The sequence below is a fragment of the Sycon ciliatum genome, chromosome 3 (assembly GCF_964019385.1).
Source record: "Sycon ciliatum chromosome 3, ocSycCili1.1, whole genome shotgun sequence".
Classification (NCBI taxonomy): Eukaryota; Metazoa; Porifera; class Calcarea; order Leucosolenida; family Sycettidae; genus Sycon; species Sycon ciliatum.
This window is the reverse complement of record NC_088645.1, coordinates 25,314,519-25,333,323: the sequence shown is the minus strand read 5'-3', so window position 1 is coordinate 25,333,323 and position 18,805 is coordinate 25,314,519. Positions and strand designations below refer to the sequence as shown.

The 18,805-nt window shown below is 47.7% G+C and overlaps 1 protein-coding gene across 1 annotated transcript in view; it reads right to left on the bottom strand.

Moving 5' to 3' along the window:
* Nucleotides 1-945: 945 nt before the first annotated feature.
* Nucleotides 946-18,805, bottom strand: part of LOC135812601 (uncharacterized) — a 31,502-nt gene continuing 13,642 nt past the window's right edge. The window contains exons 6-11 of the mRNA XM_065325916.1: nt 18,396-18,531; nt 15,580-15,749; nt 12,933-13,086; nt 11,210-11,398; nt 6,607-6,729; nt 946-2,839 (exon numbers count right to left, since the gene is read on the bottom strand). Of these exons, the coding sequence (XP_065181988.1) occupies nt 1,773-2,839; nt 6,607-6,729; nt 11,210-11,398; nt 12,933-13,086; nt 15,580-15,749; nt 18,396-18,531 (1,839 nt within the window). The 3' untranslated portion in view covers nt 946-1,772. The remainder of the gene's footprint in view (nt 2,840-6,606; nt 6,730-11,209; nt 11,399-12,932; nt 13,087-15,579; nt 15,750-18,395; nt 18,532-18,805) is intronic.

Sequence of the window (18,805 nt, the reverse complement as noted above, 5' to 3'; positions counted from 1 at the left end):
GTTCGTTATAAACGTCAACACCAGGCAGCCTTAGCGTCAGTCAGGCCAAGAGTACATGTACTCTTGGTCAGGCTCAGAGTCATACACTGAGTCGCTTCGAGGACCGGGTAGGCCATTCACCATTCGCACCGCTTTCACTTCCAATCAGGGAGTCGTATAGACCCGACTCCCTGCTTCCAATCAACTAGTCGCATGCCCGCACGGGGGGGGGGGGGGGGGCAACAAATCTGAAAGCTACAAAAAAACTCCAATAAAAAAAGTCTCACTTCATTTCCACAGTAGGAGCAACACAGAAAGAGGGTACGTAGACAGTCCACATTACAATAATGGCAGAGTTTTGTGATCCATGTTGCTATGAGGGGTGTGCAGAGATAATAATTATAACATTACTCAATCTGCTGACAGAACTGTTTAGGTATAATTATAATGTTTATAGAAAAGAAACTTGAAGGACCAAGGAACTACAACTTACGCTATAATGTCCACTAACACCACCAGCTACTTAATAATCAGCTCATGCGATAACATTGCACGGCACTGACCGACGGTACTGACGTTCTGACGTTAGTAACTGATGGTGTTAGTGGACATTATAGCGTAACCAAGAGTCCGGTGGTTATGGACTCTTGGCGTAACTTGTAGTTCCTTGGTCCTTTTCCTTTTCTGTAAATTTTTCCTTGGCTCTCCATCCAAGTCCAATAATAATTGTTAGACATTTATCTGCACACATGGATGCAGCTAATAGGATTTCGGTCTTTGACCACTTGGTGGTGGGTCTGATCTACACACCTCCCACCGTTTAGGCGCTGCATCTGCGCCTTGATCCTAGAGGGTGGTGGTGTTCCCACGGCGGATGCGGAAAACTCGGCTTTCAGCCGAGTCTCACGCGAACAGCGAAATTTTATTTATTATTATTATTTTTTATTTATCTGCACACCCCTCATAGCAACATGGATCGCAAAACTCGGCCATTATTGTAATCATTGTAATCCGAGTCCATTATTGTAATTACTATTCATATTCGTCCAGGGTAAAAGCATGCCATGACGATTCAAACCATGTACATAACAAGGCAAGGCTCGAGCACGAGGAAAGATTTGATCCTGGATGCAAGCAAAACAAAAACCAAAAAACTGGGAGAGGCGAGAGTAGCTGTTCATGTTGTAGGCTGCAAGTTGTGTAAAATTTAAATAATGCCAGCTTAGCTTAGCTGGAGAGCTTGTCAAAGAGTTGTACGGATCTGAAAGGCAATGATAAATAATTGATGACTCTTATCAGACACCGGGGCCATCGAGATGCATTGGGGCTTCTGATGGAAGGACTCATCTTGGACGCTCCGGTCTTTTCTCACTGCAACGAAGCAAAGACACGAGACGGCAAGGAAGAGGAAGCGCGGCAGGCAGCAGGAAAGGAATCGGCAATGACGACGAAAGCGGCACGCCGGCAGCATACAGCTGCGTCGCAGTCCGTGCAGGAAACTAACTCGGGACACACATCACAAGACACCGCTCAACGCTCACCAGTAAGCATTAGGGCAATGGACGTGTGACGCAGGCAGAAACGCTATAGGTACAGGCGCGGCTAGCTGGCTTCCGATCTCACCCTGGAATTGTGAAGCCCCGCGAGCGGCATGCGTGAGGATGCATGTTGTTACCTTGGTAGTAGCTGAGCCCGGCGTATCAATGTGCTACCGGCATGGTGTTACCGACTGGATAAGTGTGTTGATGGCGTGCAGCCGAGGGTTACGCATAGCTGACGCTACCGACGCGTCATCAACGCTTTGGCACCGCGTACATATCCTCCTCTTGTCGCATATCCTCTTGTTGCAGCTCTCCGAAGAGAGACTCCAGAGCGTCGTCTATGGTCGGTGAGCTCACAATGCTGCCCCGTTGCTTACGCACATGCAGCACCATGTCTTCACAGTCGGCGATGCTATCCACGTGAGCTATGCCGCCACCGATGCTCAGGTCGCCGTCGCCATAATTAGAAACATCATCCACTGGTGCAACGTCACCAGCTGTGTCACGACGAGAGATCTCTATCCGTCCGTCGTTCTGGATTTCGTCGAATCCATCATTGTAAGCCTCATGGAGTCCATCATCGTATGCCGCTCCGAGTCCCTTGTTGTAAGCCCCTTCTAGTCCATCATTGTAAGCCTCGCCGAGTCCCTCGTTGTAAGCTCCGTCGAGTCCATCGCTGTGAGCTCCGTCAACAGCAGAGTCTGCGCATGCTGCTGAAGCACTGGTGACGAAGAGCAGAGCAGGGCCGTCGCATCCTTCGGGCTGCTCATCATACGGTCCATCCAGAGGCAAAACGCTGCAGATACTGCCGCGGGGCGAGTTCAGGACGTCGTCCGCTGGTCGATCGGGATCATAGGACGACGGGCCTGCGGTCAAGCTATAGTGATTCGCTGACCGCGTGGCCGAGTCAGCCCTTTCGTAGCCAACGGAACCATCCTTGCCGGCGTCACCCGCCGCTGCAAGACTGTAGTTCAATTCGTCATTGCCAGTAGCTGCAGCCACAGTTGTTGCTAGCGTGTAGTCGTAAATGTGCTGGTCACCGTGACCTTCATGAGCGGTGTCGTAGCCATGACCAATCTCGGCGACGTCGGCGGAAATCGCCGCGTGGATGTCGGTGGTCGAGTCGTTCAGCCGCAGCGCACCGGCACCAATGTATTGGTAGTCGGACGCATCGCCCTCTGTGCTGGTGCCAGCAACGAGATCTACGCTGGCTGACAGCCGGCGCAGGTATATGTGTTCATGGCCAGGGTTGCTATGATCTGTCGATCCCTCCGTAGTCCCATACATACAGTATTGGTCATCACCCTGGCCGTCTTGGACTGCAGACAAACACACACGCATACACACACACACACACACACACACACGCACACACACACACACACGCACACACACAAAGGCACACACATGCATGCACACACACACACGCGCGCACACACACACACACACACACACACACACACACACACACACACACACGCACACACACACACACACAAACATATAATATACACACACACACACACACACACACACAGAGGAGACAGAAAACAACAGTCAGTACTGGAATAATGCGTGCAATGATGTGCATGCAATGCCATCCTACACACCAGCAACCCGATCAGACTTTCAAAGAATCATGTCACTCAGGGTGCAGAATGATGTCATGTTTTTTGTTGAATGATACCACACATAGGTGCATGTCAGAATCAGGATCCACACATGCGGTCCAGCAAACTTTACTGTAAAACCGGAAAGTCACGCTAACGACCAAATATTTTTCGTTACTTGAAAAAAAACGTATCGCTAGTTTTTTTTGTGTAAAAATGCGCATACAGATGGGTGGCCAGGTAGCCATCGTCAAACTTTCTGCACGTAATCATGCCAAAATGACAAAAAAACGTTAAACTTTCCGGTTTTACAATATAGCATACACATGTATTATGCTAAGTTGCTAACAATTTTGTTTGAATCTCTTGATAAATTTACAAGCAGTAAGGAACTCCTATGAAAAATGTAGAGGATATGTCCAGGAGGTTGAAATGAACGGCTGTGGTACGAGGAGTCTGTGGTTCAGTCATTTCTGCGCGTGCAAAGCGGCCTGTTTGGGAGCATGTTGCTCTGGGGAATTGTGTATCCTAGCCAGTTTGGATCAAGACTCTTTGATTGTTTGCTCCAAACACTCGCAAAGTTCTAGTTCGGTTCTTGGTGAATACCTGCTCAGCCTGGTACACCAAGAGTGCCTACTACGTGTCTCAGGATCAGAACTCCACTTTAATATGAAGAAAAACATTTCCGGTTTGCGTGAGAGTCGGCTGGAGGCCCGAGTTTTCCGCATCCGTAGGAATGCCACCACCCTCCATGGATCAAGGCGCAGATGCAGTTCCTAAAGCGGTGGGAGGTGAGTAGATCAGACCCACCACAAAGTGGTCAAAGACCGAAAAGCCCATTTCGGTCTTTGTATATTATGAAGAAAAGAGCATGCCAACATTACCTCTGCAGCGTGTACACCGGACACATATACTTGTACCGTCGTACGAATGAAAGCCGGATAAACTGGAATATGAAATTTGACTAGGTTGTGACACATCTCAGTGCTGCTCTGACCGCGAAAGTATAGCACCCCCACCTACCCCTCGCTCTGAGTTTGAATACAAACCTAGGTATAACTGACACTGGGTTCCTCGAGAATAAGCCCGGCTGTTATACGCCACATTATCCGGTAACTGCTTTCCTAAGAACTCTCCATTAACGTAAAAGTCAGTTATTAGGTACGTACCGTAAAGTCCGGAGCAAACGCCCACTTCGCAGCAAACGCCCACCCCAGCGGGTCCATACTATTTTCGTCTTTTTCAGGTCAATATAGTTGTAAACAACTGGCATGAAGGTCGAATGCGTACGAGAACGACTGTTATGCCTACAAACTGCCTATGTCCTACCAGGACTCTGTGCAAAAGCGATTGTCATCATCTTCTTGCAAAGAAATAACTTCTGTCGAGATTTCCTTTCATTCGATAAAGGTGTCCTCTTTGTGGTAGTTCGTTCTCCATGTGGTACGAGTAATGCCGTAGAAATTTGTGCAGTGCCACGATGTCGCGCTGTCAGGAACAGTAATTGTTCTGATGAAGCGTCAGTCAACGACTTGACTGGTCCCAATATGGCAGTTGCAAGTCGAACAGGGTATGTCACAGAAGCTACACCTACAAAGTCGCTGCTAACTTGTTGAAAACTCCGAAGTGCCCAAGAAAAACACTTGCCTTTGGGCGTTGTGTGATCTCTAAATGATGGCTTGAAACACCGTCAGAAGTGTATTTGGTTCCTTCAATACTCTGTTCTTCGCTACCTTGTTATTCGGAAGAAAACCCGTTCGGATTTGCGAAATAAAACAACCATCATTATAAAATCACTACGAGCTAGCTCGTGGCTAGTGCCCAAAGAGGTTTTGAAACCAGGAAAGTGGACATAGTTTACCGTAGCAAAGTGCTCTTCCCGCTACGGTGTGAGATGCACTTTCGTACAGTAGGGGTGACAGTGCATGGGGTCAGTGTGTACAGGCCAGCAGATCTTGCAAAAATGGGGTGGGCGTTTGCTCCGGACTTTACGGTACTTACTTTCGACTTTTAAAAGTGGTCACATGCGTAATGATTTTCGGGCACGAGCTGACTCTCGGACCTGACTTGTGTGTAGTCGAGAAGTCTTTTTCCATGACGATGTACATGCTACATGCTCTGCATGGGCGGACCGCATCCGTACCTTTTTTTCGGGCGGTATGTTTATCGGACTGAACTTGACATCAGCAGACGGAGTCAACACGATGAAGGGAGTATTTATCTAGGGAATAAGCAGGCACTACTCAGCAGGTACTTATTCCCGTAGCTATGCAGAAGACGTTACTTCAGTAACGTCTGGCGCTAGCCAGGGTCCACACAGCTTTAATTTGGTGTTTGTTTATTTGTTTGTTTGTTTGTTTGTTTGTGTCACGCCTGGCGCTATCCTGTATCTGTCCCGTACCGTACCGTACCAACAAAGACAGCTGGCCACAATATTTTTGTTTGTTTGTGCCATCGGCATGCCTGGCGCTATCCCGTACCTGTCCCGTACCATCAAGTGTACGGTACCATCAAGAGAATGAGTATATATGCGAAGTGTATCGGGGAATGCATTCAGTGCAGTACCATTTTGTGTGGATTTGTGTGCGAGGCCGAGATCCCACTAGCAGGCTGGCTGGGCCGCCTGTCGAACAGCCCGGGAATCGCATGTAGGCCGATAGCATAATAATCATAACGTGTATACAGTCATGTAGATGTATAGCAGGGAGTCATATTATGTAAACGACTCCCTGCTGTATGGGGAGATTTTCTGGAAAGAAATACGAAGTAGGGAGACGAGTAAATGCAATTAGAATGGATGTTAGTTGCCGTCAGTATAATAAGAAGAAGAAGACGAACGCCCGTGGTCGGCAGAGTCAGCGCCGGTCCCAGGAAACGGCAGGACAGACATCCCGTCGACTCCAGAACGCCCGTGATCGGCAGAGTCAGCGCCGGTCCCATAGCTATGCAGAAGACGTTACTTCAGTAACTCATTGAAACGTTTTTGCAATACAATGAAGTAGCTAATCAAAGGAAAAAAACGTTTCCATCAGTTCTAACAACATGCACGATGAGCTAGGCAACAAAGCATAGCGCAGGGCCCTGAGCTTCCAAGCTCTCTCGTTTACGAACTTTTACGGCATTACCAGGCACGTGGCCCGCATCGGGCACGGGAGGGCACGTGGACCCCCACACCCTCCCCTAAATATTTCGATCTAGCTTCAGCATGCACATTATAACCATGAATGACATGCACCAGCCATCCTGCACATGTGCGGCCGTGCACCCCCCCCCCCCCCCCCATAGAAAGGGGACCAGCTACGCCTCTGATTACGGCAACCACCCAGGATTCTGGCTATTCTTTTTTTATATACCGGGTAAATATTCACAAAAATATTCACAAAAGTTGTAAGAAGAAGGCGCACGAGATCAGAGAGCTAGAGAAGCATAGGATAGTCCGCACAATCACATTCCGGCATTCTGGCTATTCTACTTACTCTCTGGTATGATGCTTCCGCTGGGCACCATTGAGGTTGCAAGGACACCGGGTTCAATGTCGAATGTGCGAGGTGGAGTCATCTTTTTGGGCAATGTATGGCTCACTGATCTCTTCACCGTTTCTGCAGTATCAACAAGGGAAACCAGCAAATGCACCAGAAGTCTCAGTACTTGTGTATGTATGTATGTATGTATGTATGTATGTATGCACGGAAGCGGAAAGGTGGTTCTTGACCAGGGAGTTGTACGACTCCTTGTTCTTGACCTGCCCGGTACGCGAACCCCGTCGAATTTATTTTTTATTTATTTTATGTATGTATGTATGTATGTGGTGTTTCGCAAGGCGTCTGCCGTACTCAGTCCCGTAATGGGCCGTATACCAAGCTCACACTCGACGGAGTCACTCACAACACGAAAGACTTTATAGTTGATTAGAAGTAGAACGCCATGTCACGAACCGACTATTTCGTTCCAAGAAACTACATGTACTAAGAAAAACTCTCTCGAAACAAAGGCAGCGCAGCCAAACAAAAGGTACAGCTAAAAAACCTCATGCCGCACGCACAAGAACACAACAACCAAAAAGGCTACACTGTGCCAAGGCTGGCTCAGCAAAACCGACCGCAGCGGAACCTAAATGGTAGCCCGCTGTACAAATTCGATATTACATCAGGCATCAAGGTGCCCCCAAGGGGAGCACATGGAGATAGTAAGATGCCAGGAGATAAAGGTCAAATCACAGAGAACAGACAGCATGACCGCAATGGCAATCAGGAAGAGAAAGCAGATCGCAACTGAACTGTTCAACATGACATGAACGTATAGACTGAACTCCGCGGCATTCTCGCCACACCAGTATGTATGTATATATGTATGTATGTATGTATGTATGTATGTATGTATGTATGTATGTATGTGGCACTTGTGCGCGCAGTTTTCGTCGGCCGCAGGACATTGCGAGGCATAAGTGTAACGCTGTTCGCGCGGCCCGCGCGCGCTGAGTATGGCGTTCCCCGCCCGGTGGACAACACGTCTCCTGGTCTGCCCCGTATGGGGCCACATAGCCAGTCATGGCAGTGGAAGAAGGAAGGAAGGAAGGATGTATGTATGTATGTATGTATGTATGTATGTATGTATGTATGTATGTATGTATGAATGTATGTATATATGTATGTACGTATGTGTGTCACCGTGTGTGTGTGTGCGCGCGCGTGCGCACGTGTGTGTGTGTGTGTGTGTGTGTGTGTGTGTGTGTGTGTGTGTGTGTGTGAATTAGGGCGCACTCCAGCGTTGCGTCATCTGGACCACGCCCGCAACCACGAACACCATGTGCGGTATGTGGCCGGTCACTGTTGAAGAGTGGTATGGCCCGACACAAGTGCAAAGAGGAGCGCAGAAAGCCGATCGCAGATCAGATTGGGAGCAGGAAATGCCCGGCGTGTAAGAGATGGTTCAGGAGCGCCGGAGGCCTCGCTGTCCATAAGTGTCGACCCGACGACGATCGTTCTACAGGCACAGTGGCGGGCCCTCCTTTGTCTGCGCCCAACTCGGTTGCGGCAGTACCAGTGCCGGCGAGGACTCAGCTAACACTACCCTGCTGCCAGGCTCATTAAAGCGCATGTGGCAGATGCTGCCGATCAAAGAGGGGTTTCCAACTCCACAGCTGCGCAAAGTATACCCGAACTCTTGTTGGCCGCTAGCCTGCGGAGCGTGCTTCGTACCGTATTCAACGACCTACCCCATGTCTGTCGGCCCCTCGTATGAGGGGACATGTGACCGTGTTACGGCAATGTTCAGGACAGGACAGGACAGGTGTGAATTGCAATCGTGGACGGCGTCGTGGCGGAGCGGCTTCCTAGTGGCAGTGCTGACTTCTCTCAAACTCTCTCTTCTACTCTCCCCCTGTCTCGGGGGCGGCGTGGCCAAGCATTTGGCAGCTGTATACCAGGCCAGGTGTGTGTGTGTGTGTGTGCGTGCGCGTGTGTGCGTGTGCATACTTGCCAACCATACCGGTTTTCCCGGTATTATACCGGGAAACTGCGGTCACTACCGGCATCCCGGGGCTTTTTGACTTTGATCGAAAAACTACCGGTATTGGCACTGCATACTGAACCATGAGTGTTCATAAAAAGGTTGTTTTGTGGTGTGACAAGGGCACATGCGGCCCTGCATTTCGCAGAATCACACAACATATAAATATAGGGGTGATCTGACAATAAAGAAACTCAGGTTTTGGTCCCCCGATATTAGCAATATACGAGCAATGGGTTAGAAATGAACAAACTGAGGAAAGAAAAAATGTCCAAAAAGTTGCGGAAAATACGCAAAATAATCAAATATTTCCCCCAAAAAACGAAAAAATGGCCAAATTTGGCGAAAACCAGGAAAATGAGAGAAAAGTAAGGGAAACCGGGTGTGTGACTAAGGGATTTGCTTTGGCTGGGTTGGCAAATATGTGTGTGTGTGTGTGTGTGTGCGCGTGCGCGAGCGCGTGTGTGTCCAACCTGTCGGAAGGCTACCCTCTTGCAAAGCATTTTCGAAGTTGGACTAGTTTCGGCTCCTCAATCCAGTGTGTCGTTACTATATAGCTTTCATGGCTGAGGTTGTTGGTACGTCTGTTGGCCCTGGGTTCCCAGTACCCAGTTGCCGAGGCTGGTTGGTAAAATAACTCTCATTTCACTTCCAGGTGCCCGTGCATCTAGTGTCTGCTTTTATCAAAGCAGCGTGCTGTCTATACTGGTTACCCCAGCAAGTGTAGGGTATGCATAGGTAACTGTCTTGGCCGTCCTATTCCGGTGTACTCCGTGTGGTGAAGACCAGGTGTGCATTGGGGGGTCGATTCACATGGCTTCGCCAGTTGTGTGGATTAGACAGTTACCTGGCGCTTGTCTTGATCTGTTTCAATCAGAATCAGATCCGCTATCATTGCTATAAAGAGAAAATCTGTGGGTGCACATCCAGTGCATTTGCAGATTTGCGTGCTTCTCTTGCGACGGGCGTATACAAGAATACATGGTGTGTGTGTATGTGTATGTATGTGTATGTGCATGTGTTCGCACGTACTCATGTGCTTGCATGCGTACTAAGAATAGCCATGTTCAGATGGGTCGAATTTTGTGCTAACAGCATTCTTGGTACTATTCCATCGGGGCAATTCCTGAGGCTGTGTTTACATGAAGCGTTTCAACCCGGGTTGAGTTCGACCCGGGTCAGATTTCAACCCGCCATGTGCACAAAGTGAATGGCGCGTTTACATGACGCATTGCGCTTGACCCGGGTTGAAATTTCGCCCCGGGTTGATTTCAACCCTCCCCCCAAGGGGAGGGCTGAAATCAACCCGGGTCAAGAAAATCGTACAAACGTACTTCTGTGCGTATCTCGCGCCAGGTTTGAACGGCACTGCAGATGCACATTTCGCGCGAACAGATTCACGTGACCATACGGAACTGTAGAAGTGGACTTTTGGCGGCATATCAGTATTTGACCCGGGTCAACTGTCTTCATGTAAACGCTCACCTCTTTTGTCTATCGTACAGACTTTCAACCCATGCTGAACTCGACCCGGGTTGAAATTTCTCATGTAAACACAGCCTTAGAGTGTGGCAAATTGACTCCAAAGAAATTGATACCGGTAAGTGGATCCCAGGGGTTTTACAAATGGAATCCAGGGAGGTCAAAGTTGGATTCACAGTCACTGCTTCGGCAAACATGGTGCGCCCTGCCTGTGACTAAGGCATCATACCTGGGTTGGCTCAGTTGCAGTGCCTTACAATGATCCATTCTTCATTCAGAGTCCACAGCGTATGTAGAGAAAACACCATATTCGACCCTTCGAAAATCTCAAAGATCCATATTAATTTTTTTTGAATATTTTCACTTCTGCATTTGCTCAAAAATGATCTAGCCCTGAGAAAGGTAACATTCAATAGTTTGAAGATGTGGTAAGCTGACGAGAGAAGAGAGGAGGAAAAACAGGCCTACAACCAGCATGACCAAGCCATTAGATGTTATGGTCACATGCCTGGCAAGCTCTGATGCACCGGCCTTCATGTACTGAGTACTGCCGATGCTACCAGGGACCGTTCAACATTAAATATTTTCATTTTCAGTTCCGACATGTCCTCCAGACTTTGCAACTCGCATTTCCTTCAAAACAGCTATAATGCTCAGGGGCGTCGGAAGGTATTCTAGTGTGGTACGGTCAGCCATCTGAACTGTACAATTTACTCGTGGGGGAGTGGTGGCTGAGGCGAAAATTTTGGAAATATAGATCCCAGATCAGTGTGTATTATTGATTTACAGGGTACTTGGGGCAAAAAGTGGTACGGTCAATACCGTAGTGACCGTACTGTGTGCGACGCCCCTGATACTGCACACCGTGAAGCAGGCGAAGACGGGGATGATCATCTCACATACCAACCACCCATCGCGATTTGGCCGGGACAGTCCCGACACCGAGGGTGGTAATAGGCAGCAAAAATGAATTCATCGCATGCCTCACGGCTGCATTTGTAGACATTCTCATACCTAGGTATGTCCTTGTCCCACTGATCTCAGGTTGGCAAAGGTTGGCAGGTATAATATCAAAACAAGCTAGCTTACGGCGCAGTTCCTTGGCTTGCTGCGTGACTTTGTTGGCGTAGATTCTCCGTCCGTTGTCTCCCATCTTCTGGAAGACGAAGGCTAGGACGGCTGCGACTACAACCAGAGCCACGGCCGCTGCTAGCCCGCCGACCGTTGCAGACGATGCACCACCGGTGTTGCCACCACCGTCGTTGTTGCCACCAGCCCCTGCAGAACACGCAAACACGGTTAAAGAGAGGAAGAAATGAAGTCGAGACCCCTTGCCAGGTCGGCGGAGCTCCCTATACCTCACCGCCACTGCTGCGATTAGTGTTGTGGATGCTTGCCTAGCTGCAGCACATGTTCAAGAGGTCTTTGTAAAAAAAAAGAATTGCCAGATCTGCGGATGCGGATAGCCGACCATGTCACCCTGCGTGGAGTCATCAGCATTGCGCAGGGGGAAAGAAGCCGAATCTGTTAGCAACAAAAATATAATACCGTATATTCTCTATTATAAGCACAGGTCTCCATTACTAGCACAGTCTCTAATACTAGCACACTGTGAGCACCTTTCGAAACATTATAAGCACGGTCTCTATTATTAGCACGGTCTTGGTGGAAATCAATGCGGGATGCATGATATCTAGCATGTATTTCTTCTTGCTCTGTACGGATGTATTGGTTGAAAAAAATATAAGCACGGTCTCCAATATAAGCGCGGGGTAGAGGGGTGTTGAAAAAATATAAGCACGGCGCTTATAATAGAGAATATACGGTATATCTCACAGGCAGGATGCAAACCAGGCGCCAAAGAACTTTCTTTTCCCACATTTTCTTTTCATCTGTGTCTCCTTTCCAAGTTTTCCCATTCCTGGGTTACTTGGACCTCATTCGCTTCCTTGTCATTGGACATGTTCAGTCCGTTCGGTTTGAGAATTCAAATATACACAACCAATGTACTTCCCAGAGTGCGGACAAGTCGAGAAACGTGCACCCACGCTCCAACACTGTCCTGTGTCTGTGCTAATTTCCTCAATCATGCATGCTGGCTGCCATGGGCAGCATGGCACTAAATCTGTAGTACTACACTTTTATGTTTCCTAATTATATCAGGGTTCTAGCCAAAGGGGGGGGGGGGTAGGGGGCGCAGCACCCCCCTACTCCGTTTGCGCGCCCCCCTGTGAAAAAGTGCCGCCCCCTACTCATTTTCCGATTTTTGTGTTTTTCACACCATTCAACGAAAATACAGTCGATAGTCACTACTAGAGGGTTCATAAAGGCACATTTGTGAGGGGTGAAGTCGGGCTTTCACCCTGTATGTTACATTTTGCATGGCAAGACAATTTTGGACAATGGAAAAAATGGGTCATGGGGTAACTTTTTCCCATGCCCGCCCCCTACTATATTGACCTGGCTAGAACCCTGTTATATTATAGTAAAAGAGATAGGTTCCAAGCTGTTCAACAGAGTGCTCAATACAGAAAGGCAGAGCTAGTTCAAACAATCATAAGAGTATGAAAAACTCGGAGTAAAACAACTTTTTCATCCTCTTATTATTGTTTGTATATAATTATAGTATCGCACCTCCTTGCGTAGTGTGCTCCTCAGCAGCAGCTGGACTCACACGACAAGGGAACTCCTCCTCATCCTTGTCGTGGAAATATTTGGTTTCATGATGTCATCGCATGATGCGGCTGCATTATACCACTGCATGACATCACTGAATGAGGTCACTGTGTGACGTCACTGCAGCTCCGCTTACCATTACGGGCTCCTCCGGAACCAAGAAGGTCGTTTCCAACGATGACCGCACGGTGTCCCCTGGCTACGCCGAAAGAGTTTCTCGCAACGCAAGTCACCCAGGTGTCGTTTTCAGGCAAGAACGACATGTAGGCGTACGTAATGTTGCCCGACACCTGCAGAGTCACATGCACAGTAGAGCACTGATAAGATGTACCCCCGTTCAGCAAACAGGAAAGTTTAGTACCGGAAAACCTGTTGTAAGCCACCTCTCGTTTTAGCGACCACCTGCTCTTCGCGACCGTTTTTCCATGCACCGACAATTCTACACAGACACTGTGGGACCTGGATCTAAAGACCACCTGGCTTTAACGACCGCTTGTCCTTGCACCGTGGGGTGGTTGCTTAAACCAGGTTTTACTGTACTTAGCACCCCAGGTACTCTAATTTCAGAAATTTTCGGCGCTCAATATTTTCGGTATGAGGGCAACAGGCTAGGTTAGGTGAACAGAAATTTTTGGTACAGAGAAGCAGTTCCCTATTGGATTATGCGTGTTAGTGTTTGTTTGGTGTATTGAAATTTTAGGTATGAAACAGACGCACCGAAAGTACCGAAAATAAAAGTACACCGAAAATTTGTGAAATGACAGTACTTCCTATACTGTGAAAGCAGAAATTTTCGGTGTTTTATTTTCGGTAACGTCGGTGCAGAAATGAAAGGCACTGAAAATATCGGTACTGCATGTATTGCTACTACACACTTAACTGGAAAACGGGTTTACCGAAAATTTCCCTCCACCAAACCGCCGATTTTGGAGAATACCGAAAATATTGCACCACCGAAAATGTCTGCTTTCACACTCCTAGCATACTTCAGTATGGATGAACACACCCGTACCCTGGACTATACACGGACTATTAATTAATGGGGTCGTCCACAAGTATCAATATTTTTAAGAGAAGAGAAGAGATTGGTTCGTTGGGGGGGGGAAGCTCTCTTGAAAAATATATCAATATTGACGGACGGCCCCAAGGCAAAAATCCCGGTTCGCGTGAGACTCAGCTGGTGGTCACCTTTTTCCAACCTTAGGCGTGCCACCACCCTCAAGGATCGTACTAAGCAAGAACATGTCTGATCAGAGTATGTACTAAACAAGTTCCACTGTACTGAGAACCCGAGGTACGTCTCATCCAAACACACACACACACACACACACACACACACACACACACACACACACACCACCACCACCACCACCACCACCACACCTCAGACCTGCCCATCGCGGAAGCGATGATAGCGAACAGCTATGTTAGACATAGCAACTTGTGCTGGGATTGCACCATTCAACAGCTTGCAAGGCTGATGAATTGACCGCCACCACCACCACACACACACACACACATACACACACACACACACACACACACACACACATCAAAATTGGGCAGTGCAGCTGTGCGCCGGACACTGCTCGTAATATGCAACGACAAAATCATGGTTCGCAACAACAGACTCGGCTGGAGGCCAGGTTTTGCGCATCCATAGTAGGAATGCCACCAACTTCCAGGATCAAGGCGCAGATGCTGCTCTTGAAGCAGCGGGAGGTGAGTAGCTCAGACCCACCAAAGGGGTCATAGATCGATAATCCAATACGCAATAAGTAGTCATACATCTTATCCGAGCATGAACCAGGTGACTCTCATTGTTCAGCGATACGTCAGCAATCAAGTACCGCCGAGGACAACATATTACCGCAATCAAATTAAAAGATTTTCAAAAAAAGCTTCGTCCTTGCTGTGCACACCCTGTGAAGCAATGTTCATGCAAACAAATGCTGTATCTGCAATGTGAAATCTACTGTGCCTATTCTAAGTGGTTAAATGGCCAAGGGGACAGAGCAAACAATGTCACTACAGTCCATTTCAAAAATATAGACGCACGGTATTTTTGAAATATTTCAAATTTCGCTAGAGCTTTTTGAGAATTTTTTCAGAATATTGCTCAGGTAATACGGAGGATTACCAAGACGAAATTCGCGTTCGCGTTCGCAGACATTTTTCAGTTCGCGAACTGGATTGCGAACTTTCACATTTTTCGTTCGGAAAAGTAGTCGGAATACGAATCGCGGATTCGTGTCAGGGCAGTCATAAATTTACAACGCTGTTCTCTGTACACGATGTACGTCGTGTCAACGTCATGCATATGCGAATTCTGTTTGCTAATCCTTCTCATAACGCGAATTCCGTCACTGAGTTCGACTTTCCTTGGAGAGCGAACGCGAACGCGAATTTCGTCTTGCTAATCCTCCGTAATTCTCACAACTTCTCTCATAATAGATTATTAATAAAATAATAATATTCGCGGGATCCGCGTTAGCATCACTTGAATGTTCAGAAACACACAAGCTATAGCCTTCGCTTCCGCAGGCCACCACTATGTCTTTACACCTTAGTGGCGAATGCAGACCTCACAAGTGAGTCAGATAGGCCATCAGATAACAAACGCCCAATTTCGAAATTTTTGTGCACAAAATGATCACAGATTTTATGTGGTATAGATGCTGGCCTAACGGTTTTTTTGAAACCACACGTCAATATTTTTGAAATGCACTGTAGTTTGAAATGTACTGTAGTTTGATATCCCTGCAGTGTAGTGAAGTACTTACGTGACGTGTGCTAGTCATCGTACTGTCCGCCAGGACGTTCGCGTCACTCCCGTTGCGCAGCCATTGAACGTCGCCGCTCGTCTGAAGCCCAGTGAAGGCGCAAGAGAGGTTCGCGCTCTTGCCGTGTGGCACGTGTGTGACGAGGTAAGAAGACGTGGCCACGGCCGGCCCTGCTGGGAACAACATCAGTGAACGCAGTGCACACATTGAGATGAGTGTGTGGCAAACTGTAATTTCATAAATTTTTCAATGCACCAGTGTAGTGGTCCCTATAAAATCCGGAAACATTAGTTTTGTGCCAGAGAAATTCTGCTCAACTAACAAATCTGATCTACCGTTGCAATGTGCACGACCAGGACATTTTGGCTAATGAAAATTGTGCTGGTTTATAGAGGGTGATGGTTTATAAAGGACAAAGGGTTAAAGAGGGACGACTGTACTTATATACACGGTACTTTCAGTGTATCTCTTTCGTACGTAAGTATTGACACATGTCACCAAGAGTACATAACCCCCCCAGAGTGTGCAACTCCTGTATCCATCTCTGCATAGGGTCTTGGTCGAGCGTAATCGGACCTTCTGATGCCATGCGTACACTCCACGCCAGCGCGAGGCCGGTCTCGAGGCAGGGCACCTTTGTTTTTGATCCGAGAGTACCCGCGACTCCCCGGGTTCCCCTCAGATGTGTACGGTATTATGACGCAAAGATCCGATTCCGCTCGACCAAGACCCTATGCAGAGCTGGATCAGGCGTTGCACACTCTGGGGGGTTATGTACTCTTGATGTCACTCAACAGGGAACTGCATCTCCGTACATAAATTCCTGTTCACCTAACATGTTTTTTTGGCCACCTACTAAACATGTTGAGCACCTAACATTTCCAAAATAAAGAGTATAGCGGGATTCACAGGTTTTTTTGCGATGCGACAGCCGCGAAACCGGGAAATCCCCAAAACGCAACCATCGCGGACCCCACGCAACTGCCGCAACAGGGCCATCGCGGAAGTTGAGCTTGACTCAACTTTTGCGATGCGACATGCGATTTGGCGTACAATGTTGGCCTTTTCTACAGCAAAGTTGTACAAAGGTTCAAGAGTTGTCTATAAATTTGTACAAGTTGTACCAAACCGCGCGAATACCATGGTGACGTACCCAAATCAGCAAGACTTTGTCGCATCGCTGACTTCTTCTGTGAATGGTATTTCGCGAGTTTGCATCGCACGCGTCCATCGCAGATCGCGTGTCGCATCGCGTGTCGCATCGCAAAAAAAGCTTCTGTGAATCCCGCTTATCTCGTACAATCACATCATCTGAAGATCAAAAACCATTAGCTGCAGCCTATCATTGTTATCAAGAGTACGAGGTGATTCGTAATTTTTTAACATTGGGTCATTTCTTAACAAATCGGTAAAATATCTCATTGCCAGCGCCTGCAAAAGTCATGTCAAATTTCTTTTTGCCATTGCAAATGTTCTGTCAAGTTCGCCTCCAAAATTGAGACTGATATTCCTTCAGGAAGTGACATTGCAAGAGCTTTCAGTCTGCATGTGCGCGATGTTTACGGTAAAATAGAGTATAAGCGAGTCATAGCCGCTGGTTTCAACCTCCAGTGACAACACATTTAGCTGAAGAGGAAGCATATGATAACTACACACTAGATGGGACGCCTGGGAAGGAGAAATGTCGGTGTGTTGGCCCTGGTATTGGCCAAACATTGGCAATTACTGAATTTACTCACAGATGTTGATCACAATTGCACATGAAATCAGGGTGATACATCTATTGCTATGCAAGCTTGAATGGCTCGTATTTGGATGAACATATTCTTGATCCAGTCTTTCTGGACGATCCTGGACACGTAGGGTCTCTTTCTATTGAAAACTGACTTGAAATTGTGCTGCTAAGGCCTATTTTACCGTGATGTTAAGAAATGACCACAACAAATAATATGCAGAAAAATTGCCATTTTCAACTGCCCCCTGCTTCCCAACACCAAGGATTATCTGAATGCACAACCCACCATTGCAATCTAACGACATCAGTATTACATTTTTAGAGGAAGAAATGGAAAGATTCGCACCTCGAACCCTACGGAAGGCTTCTTTTACTTTCGTGTTAAATAATGACGAATCACCTCGTACAGACCCCCCCCCCCCCCCCAGAGTGTGCAACTCCAGCTATGGGGTCTGCGACGGCAGAACCTCACATCAGGTGACGAACTCGTACACATTATTTGCACCCTGTGCATGACAGACCCTGCTCTGGGTTCAACTCTCTTGTGGTCACTTTGCACTGGTCGCCACAATAACTTTAGGACCGTGTCACGTGATGTGAAGTTCTACCGTCGCAGCACTGGATAGAGGCTGTGCAGGCAATTGCACATTCTTGTTGTTTTGTAATCTTGTTCTTATGAATAACAAGAGCTCGCAAGTAACAAAGCATCTCTCACGCTCGGTTGAGGAATGTTATTCGTGAGTATCGCGACTGTATCGGTTACATATATGTTGAGCTACAGTTCATGTCAGGGACTGAGAGGAAACAAAGGACGCCGGTCACCCGCAATAGATGCTGAGAGGGAGAGAGAGGGAGAGGGAGAGGGAGAGAGAGAGAGAAAGAGAGAGAGAGAGAAAGATAGAGAGAGAGAGAGAGAGAGAGAGAGAGAGAGAGAGAGAGAGAGAGAGAGAGAGAGAGAGAGAGAGAGAGAGAGAAAGAGGGTACTATGTGGTAGAGGGAAGAAGCAAGGAGAGGCTGAGATGAAAGAACAATAATAAGACTAGAAACAAGAAGAACCTCAGCATACAGCACGATCACTCACCGTGCAAAGGTTTTGGCTTCACAACAATACCTCGGAAGGCCTTAGCGGATCCACGAGAGTTACGGCATTTGCATGCCACAAGCATGCTCTTTTTGGGAATGAAACTAATTTCACTGCGCACTAGACCATTTGCTGCCTGTATTGAGAGAGATAGAGATAGAGAAAGATAGAGAGAGACAAAGTGAGAGACAGACAGACAGACGCAGAGAGGAACGCAGAGAGAGAGAGAGAGAGAGAGAGAGAGAGAGAGAGAGAGAGAGAGAGAGAGAGAGAGAGAGAGAGAGAGTTGATCAGAGTGAGAGAGATATATATAAGGAGAGAGAGAGAGAGAGAGAGAGAGAGAGAGAGAGAGAGAGAGAGAGAGAGAGAGAGAGAGAGAGAGAGTTGATCAGAGTGAGAGAGATATAGAG